This window comes from Asterias rubens, chromosome 3, assembly GCF_902459465.1.
Source record: "Asterias rubens chromosome 3, eAstRub1.3, whole genome shotgun sequence".
NCBI classification, from domain to species: Eukaryota; Metazoa; Echinodermata; class Asteroidea; order Forcipulatida; family Asteriidae; genus Asterias; species Asterias rubens.
In genome coordinates, this window is record NC_047064.1 from 2,391,019 (window position 1) to 2,399,014 (window position 7,996).

At 37.3% G+C, this 7,996-nt stretch overlaps 1 protein-coding gene across 6 annotated transcripts in view; it reads left to right on the forward strand.

Annotated features, from left to right (window-relative positions):
• Positions 1 to 7,614, forward strand: part of LOC117287865 (vacuolar protein sorting-associated protein 13C-like) — a 92,239-nt gene extending 84,625 nt beyond the window's left edge. For 5 of the 6 annotated variants that reach the window (XM_033768428.1, XM_033768427.1, XM_033768426.1 and 2 more), the window contains 7 exons: positions 144 to 219; positions 685 to 848; positions 1,075 to 1,244; positions 1,906 to 2,115; positions 2,752 to 2,875; positions 3,765 to 3,869; positions 4,350 to 7,614. In XM_033768428.1, the coding sequence (XP_033624319.1) occupies positions 144 to 219; positions 685 to 848; positions 1,075 to 1,244; positions 1,906 to 2,115; positions 2,752 to 2,875; positions 3,765 to 3,869; positions 4,350 to 4,406 (906 nt within the window). In that variant the 3' untranslated portion in view covers positions 4,407 to 7,614. The other variant, XM_033768430.1, reaches the window with a different exon arrangement.
• Positions 7,615 to 7,996: the final 382 nt, after the last annotated feature.

The following is a 7,996-nucleotide window of genomic DNA, read 5'->3' on the forward strand; positions in this document are numbered from 1 at the left end:
GTCAAAATCTCATTAAAAAATTTCAAAATCTGCAAAATCATCACCATTTGGCCCAGAATACTGCTTTGAAGAGCTGAAATATTTGGTTTTAACATATTGCTATTTCTGATTTTGTTTAATTGACTAATTGATGTTGTTTCTAGGGGATTGTCCAAGGACCAGAGGAGTTTGCTGAGGGTGTTGCCCTGGGCATGAGGAGCTTGTTTGGACATGCAGTCGGTAAGAACAAATTCATCAAAATAATCAAAGTACAGCGGATAGTTTAAGTTCATTTTGGCTGTTTCTATAGAGGAAATGCTAAAATGATTGTTCAAAATAAAAAGTACTCCTCATTTTTGTGACAATGATTCTTAACTTCTGGCCAGTATGAAAACAAATATTAATGCCAGGCCCACCCACAAAATAATTTGTTAATACTTTTGGAGCATCTCGAGTAGTCATTTTTCTTTGCCACAATGAGTCTGACACATCTGTGATGACGTTTTTTTAAACTTTTGTCTTGGCCCGGAAAATGTTTAATGTATGTCTGCACTTGTGTCTGAAGATTTACAATAAATAAAGAAACCCCGACTTACAAAGGAAACGCGACAAAGATTCTCATATTTAGCTTATCGATACGTTATTGAAAAATGTGCTAAAGAAGAACTAGTTATTATTATCATTTTAATGATTATCTTGTGACAGGTGGAGCAGCAGGCGCTGTGTCTCGTATCACCGGTACCCTAGGAAAGGGACTAGCAGCTCTGACTATGGATGAAGAATACAAGAGGAAGAGACAACAAGCAATCAATCAGAAACCAGCAACCTTCCAAGAAGGCCTAGCAAGGGGTGGAAAGGGACTCGTTATGGTAGGTTAGGGTGGGGATAAGGGTCAATCAGAAACCAGCAACCTTCCAAGAAGGTCTAGCAAGGGGTGGAAAGGGACCCGTTATGGCAGGTTTCTACAACCTCATTCCCAGTGGTGTATGATCTCGCCCAGAATGCCTTGCTTGATCATGTCATAACCCCCGGAAGTGTGACTTTGAAATATCGATTTGAAGTTTTGTTAATTCATTTTGTTGGCTATGATTTCAGGGTTTTGTGGATGGAGTAACAGGTGTGGTGAAGAATCCCTTCCAAGGAGCTAAGAAAGAAGGTGCCAAGGGTTTCTTCAAGGGTGTAGGGAAGGGACTCGCTGGTGTCGTTGCTAAACCTACTGGTGGTGTCATTGACTTTGCTAGCAGTACGTTTGAAGGCATTCGCAGGTTAGTAATACTTTATGTGTTGTGGCGTATCATCAGCATCTGCATGTTGTGCCGGAGTGATTAAGTGCACCGTGTTTTTGATCTGCAGAGTGTGGTTTCAAGTCCCAGTCTTGGCATTTACTTCAGCATTTGCGACCGGACACCAACTCTCTGAATTCTGATAAATGATTCATGCATGAAACGTTTCCCAGATTCAAATGACTATCGATGAATAATTGTCCAAACCATATTTACCTCAAAGGGAATTCTTTCTCGAAACAGTTCATACTATCAACAGCTTTCAGTGTTTTTATGGTCATAAATGTTGGGGATTTTTACCAATCAATGACACTACCTTTCATAAAAGAACTCCAAATCTTCAGCATTTCTCTGTACTAACCTCCATTCCTTACCATAACTAGGGCGACAGACATGAGTGAGGACATAGCTAGCTCGTCGGACCCTATGAGAAATACAAAGCTGAAGGCTTGAATCTATTCCATCTTAACTAACCTCCATCCTTTACCATCACTAGGGTGACAGACATGAGTGAGGACATAGCTCGTCTACGTCTGCCTCGATTCCTCCATCTTGATGGCATCGTCAGACCCTATCAGAAGTACGAAGCTGAATGTTTGAATCTATTTCATCTTAACTAACCTCCATTCTTTGACATCACTAGGGTGACAGACATGAGTGAGGACATAGCTCGTCTACGTCTTCCTCGATTCCTCCATCTTGATGGTATCGTCAGACCCTATGAGAAGTACGAAGCTGAAGGCTTGAATCTATTCCATCTTATCGACAAGGGCAAGTACGCCCTGACGGAGGACTATGTCGCGCATATGATGCTTACGGCAGATAAGAAACATTATCTGGTAGCTACTGACAGGTAATATTAATCCGCTTTTATCTCATTGTCCCCGATCACTCGGACGGACAACTTCATTGACTATTGACTAGAGAACGGATTCATTTTGAACTTGCACTTTTTGTTTCTGAATGCTTGAACAAAACTACTCTTATTAATTTTGGTTTTACCCATATACACCGATGTGTGTTAGCACTGTATAATCAGTACTTTCCAGAGTTCTGTGAACAAAATCACAGGCATATTACCCGGGTGGGATTCGAACCCACGACCTGTGTAATTTTCGAGCAGTGTCTTACCAAGACTATTGAGATTACCCGGTAGCTAGAGTCAGTTCAAATCTACTCCTCGATTTCTTTCCATATAACACTCATCCACGTTTTCTTCGGTCCACACTTGACAGCACTCACTTGAATGTTTGCTGTGCAAGCAAATTTTTTGGTCGAAAAGCATTTAGTGTAGCTTGACCAATGATTTGGAATAACGTTTCTCCTAAGAAGGATTTGAAAATAATATCCCAACCCCTCAATAATTATAACGCTACTCAAAAGAGATTTACAAACCTCACCTGATGATCTTTGTTTGAAAGCTACAGTTCCATTGAGGTATTGTGCTATATTATCTAGTAATTTGAACCCCTATCTTGTCTTGTTGTAGGCGTATCATCCTATCCAGCAAGGGAGAGGTGTTGGGTCATTGGAACGTTGACTTCCAGTATCCCTACAAAGACCTTAAAGATCCACCAGTTTTGACTGAGAAGGGTCTACAAATCATGTCGAAGGTAAATGGTGTTTGAAACTTTGCATGGTGTGGAGAATAAGAGTAACTATACATAAAAATATGAATAGTAAACTTGCGGGTACAACCATGAGTAAAGGAGTGGTGGCTCTGAAAAGAGCCGGTTTGGTCTCGCCGTTTTGAACAGTCTACTCTGCTCGTCTTTAGGAGAATGTGACTTCATTCTCATTGTATTTTCAAAACCACTGTGACACCGCATCCTTGCCTCATTTGGACAAATGGGTGGGGAACGATTATTTAGGAAACGAAGCTGTGAAGCGTCTTATAATTATCCATATAGGACTCCTACATTAATAGATGGTGTGTATAGGCAAGAACCTGTGTGTACAAATACAAATTAGGTTTTTTTTTCCATAAGAAAGCTTACTCCTTATAAAGATTGTAATGGTAGTAAACCTCCTGCAAGATTATTTTGTCTGAAATGCCTTTTTTGATAAGAAATCCCCCAAAGATATTTGAATTGCTACAGTCATACCGGTGCAGGCCACTATAATAATTTGGGGGGCTAATCGTCCTTACTCGCAGCTAAGAGCTGAATTGCGAAGGACGCGGCTACAACATGTTCGAGAAGCAGGCATGCAAGGGCGCATTCAGCTGCCAGCCACATCAACCCATTATGACCACGGAGCACAGCCAAGATCGAAAGTGTTTGATTTTTCCTGAGGGAGGAAAACCGGATAGTCTGGAAAACCCTCGTGGCACAGCAGAGAACCAACGCACAACTCAACTCACATATGGCCCCGACCGGGAATCGATCCGGGTCACCTTGGTGAGAGGCGAGCGCTTTACCCTCACTATAGTCTGTGAACAGTTGATTACCAATGAATCACTCACCTTGACGTGATATTTTTTATTTATTTTTTATTTTGTAGGAGGACGCTGAGAAAGGGAAGAAGAAAGGGTTTGGTCTTGGTCTCCTTAAAGGGAAGTCAGGACATGGCAAGATGGTCCAGGTCACCAGCAGGAAAGAAGCTGAGGTAAGGGCAATTTGATTTCCAGACTTGCTATTGTCCGGATTATCATGATTTCCATATTTTCAATTGACCTTCGTTTTCTTGAAAGTGGTAAAGTTGCACTGAAAATGTACTGTTGTCTCCAAATCATGAGTTCCAGTTGCAGTAAGTTTTTCTTTGTTTAACCCAAAATGATTCAAAAATCAACGGGTTGAACAACCAAAAAACAAACTAGAGGAGGCCTTGAACCTGCGACCTTCAGATTAGCGTTTCAGAGCTCTACCACTGAGCTATCTAGCCCTAATGCTGGCGGTCCAGGGTATATGATACTACCTGGGAAGCAGCAGTAGCGAGATCACCTTAAGGGAATGCGACTTTTTTTTTAAACATCAAGTAATCAACATCAAGGGAAATTTTTAATAATTTTTGGTTGAACAAAGAAAATAGGGCAGGTCTTTATTATTTAAATCCTCAAAAATTCATCAACCTTTCGTTTGTTGACAGCTTTTTGTTGTCAAGGTAACCGAGGCCATGGCAAAGGCACTGAAACTCACAGAGTGATTCATCCCAGGAAGATTCAAGAGGAACTTCTGAAGAGACGGAAACCTTGCCGTTGGAAGAGCTGAGAAAGGAAAGAAAGCGGAAGGACGGCCAACCAGTGAAGTGGATTCTTACTCTACATGTAGTTTAATATATAAAGTATATATATATATATATGGCAATGACTGCAGTAGGTTTAGTGAATAGTGATGTGCGTTCATGTCTGTATTGATGTAGACAATACTCCAAAAAATACTTTAAAATGTATTGATGTAGTTAATACTAGACATTATTCGATTTCCATGGAGACAGACTATAGATCAAGTCATAACAAATATCTACTTCATTAGAGTTTGAACATGCCTTCTTTTGAGTAGGATCTGTTGACTTTTAAGGTGCAAATCAATCTGAAATGATTGAAGAAACTCAAACTGATCATAATTTTGAAATTGATTTTGTTCCTTTAAGGAGGAGTTAGTTAACACAATTTTCATATAATTTGTACCTACTGAGGTATTAGAGTCGTACTTTAGGATACATCACTTAGAATTAGAGAATTAGTTTATATTTTACTTTTTATTTTACAGAAATCTACGCAATTTCTTTTCTAATTTTCTTCCGTTTTTAAATAATTTTTCTGTTCGGTGTAAGAGCCGTGTCGCATGAGGGAACCTTTTACAACTCGGAGGCAACCAACTGCAGTGCATGCTACAGGACTACTTTAGTAATACATAGTCATTTCTTAAACAATGTCTTACAATCCCAAAGAAAAACAGGTGAACATTGAAATGTGGATGCCTTTTCTTCTTGGAGATTGCCTGCAATTGGTTGGCTGTAACTTGCTTCGTTTGACATGAACTGGTTCCTGTGCTGTCTTGTAAGAAGTAGGATTTTAAACTTTGCATGGTGGAAATACGACATGGAAAGGTTTGCGATAACACCATGTAATGACTATCTCTAACGAGTTGAGGTGGTTCTGAAAAGAACTGTTGGTTTCAACTCCTGTCTTGTAATAAGTATGACTTGACGTTACTGTGTCACTGTGAAACACTTCCACTGTTCAAACTATGCGAGGCGACGGATAGCTGGCATAGTTTTGATATTCCTCTTGTCTATTTTAACATATCCTCTGAGTTTGTTATTTCATTCTGTTTTGTGACAATGACAGGATTTCCAGGGCCCAATTTCATAGAGCTGCTTAAAAAGTTGCTCAGCATGACAAAATTTCGCTTACCAGACTAAGGTTACCAGCCAAACTAACATGTACTGGTATCCTGCTCAGCAGAAACGTGTCGAGGAATATTTTCTGCTTAAGCAGCTCTTTGAAGCTCTTTGACCCAGGTGTGGTATAACTGAAGACAGGAAGCGTCTATGAAAGAGTTCTGAATGCCTTTGAAGATTTGGTGTTTCTATATTTTTACTTCATGAAAGTCTCAAGACATTTTAAAGGATATATTTTATGTGGAATATATTGCTTGTGATATCTTCGGTTTAGAAACAAACTATGAAGTTTTTTCTTTTCTTGTTGATGTTAATTGTAATCAAAATGACTCAGTGTAAGTGATAAAATGAGTAGTTATTTTTTGTTATTTTAAGAGAAAAAATGTGAACTGGAATTTATTTCCGTTTCTGTTTTTACATTTTCAAAATGAAAACAAGTATACTACTTCCTGAAAACAGTTAGTTGTTGAACCTAAGTCTTGTAGTGGAAAACACAAATTGTGTTTAAAGATCCACAGTATAAACAAAATCCGATTCTATAATTATGGAAAATGATAAAATATATTTAAGAAGTATCTGAAATGTTTAACATTTAGAGATATATGTGTGTTAATGCAATTATAAGAAATACTATGTATGGCTGAATATTAGAACTCGGTGTTTAGTGAGCTAATACCCCATTGTATATGATAGTGAAGTATTAAAAATCATGGTCAAATATAACTAAATAATATTCAGCCTATTTTCTACTCTGGCAGATTATGTGTTTTCTTTTTTACAATTTACTTTATGTGATGGACTTGTTACTGTACTGTCAACATTCTTTTTGTTTTCTTTGTGCAATTGTTTCGTTTAGAACTTTAGGATCTGTGTTTCTATTCAGGATCTGTGTTTCTTTTGGTAACGATCAAAATATTGTTAAAGATGTACAACTTCAGTGGCATTACACACTTTGAAAAAAAAAAATTAAAATTGAGGACAATAATTCTAGTTAATTTGCTGTCGTAAGGAAATGTTCTAAAATTAACCTGAGTGCTTAACCAAGTGCTAAATTTTTTGCTTTTTTGTTTTATTGTACTTGGTTATTTTTCCATAATTTAATTGTAGTATATAGCTTGTTAAAATGGTAGAATTGATGTGTGTTGAAATGGTGTGACAATCTTTCAACACAAGCTGTGGGTGGTTTTTGTATTTTAACGAGCATTTGGCTGCTAAAATAAAAGGGTTACTTTAAAGCTATTGTTTTATTTAATTGCTTTTAATTGCTTTACCAGGATTTGTTAGTTTTTAGTTGGAGGTTTAAGAAATATTATCTTGTCTGTGATTTTATATAACATTAATGCCCTCTATTGCCATGTCAAAATTAATTTGAAAACAACTTGAGGTGAAGGGTGTTGCTAATTTAACACCTTTTGAGTTTTGCTTCATAAGCTGTTAAGCAAGCAGCAGAAAAAAAAAACAAGCAAATTATTTGCTAAAAAAAGGAGAAAAAAAACATCTCGACCTATTTGTGAAAGTTACTAGATTGAATTGGCTCCCATTACATCAAACAATGAAAAAAACAATTAAAAACAGCATGTCATAACACCACAGACACTTTCATTCAACTTCTCATTATTTGTCTTACAAAAATACACCAATGACTACCAAACGAAGCCATCTTAGATAAATGGTCATTTATAAATGGTCAATAAGCGGTGATTTTCCCCAGTTCAAGTTCAATAACTCTTTCTCCATTTTAAAGAGGGATGGATTAATGGACGAAGCTTGCTTTGATTAATCATTTTTCGAAAATGGTGTTTGTCTCTCGTGCAATTTGTCTTTTATCCGCCGAGGAATTTCGTTCTTCATGCCAAGCTAATATATCGTGTAGCGTTTAAATTTGTGGTGGGTTAAAACTAGAATTACAGTAATTTAGTGTAAAGCGAGTTATAAGATAAAGCTTCTGTAGTTCTATACTAGCAGTGAGTTGCAATAAATATATAACTTGAGATGGTAGTGAAGATTTGTTCTGTCTACGTGTAAGTCTTTGTTTGACTCTGTTTGACTCGTTGAGCTTTGGCTGGTAACTATTAGTGGGAATTTAGCCCTTAACTGTTTCTTTACAATAATAGTGACAATTAAGCCCATAACTATTTTTTTTGCAATAAAATGGGAATTTAGCCATTAACTATTTTTGTTTGCAACAATAGTGGGAATTTAGCCGTTAACCATTTTTTTGAACAATAGTGGGAATTTAGCCAAAACTATTTTTTGGGCAATAATTGTGGGAATTCAGCCATCAACTATGTGTTTGCAATATTATTGAGAATTTAGCCACTACATTTTTTTGCAATAATAGTGGGAACTTAGCAATTAACCTTTTTTTTTTTTGCAATAATTGTTGGAAT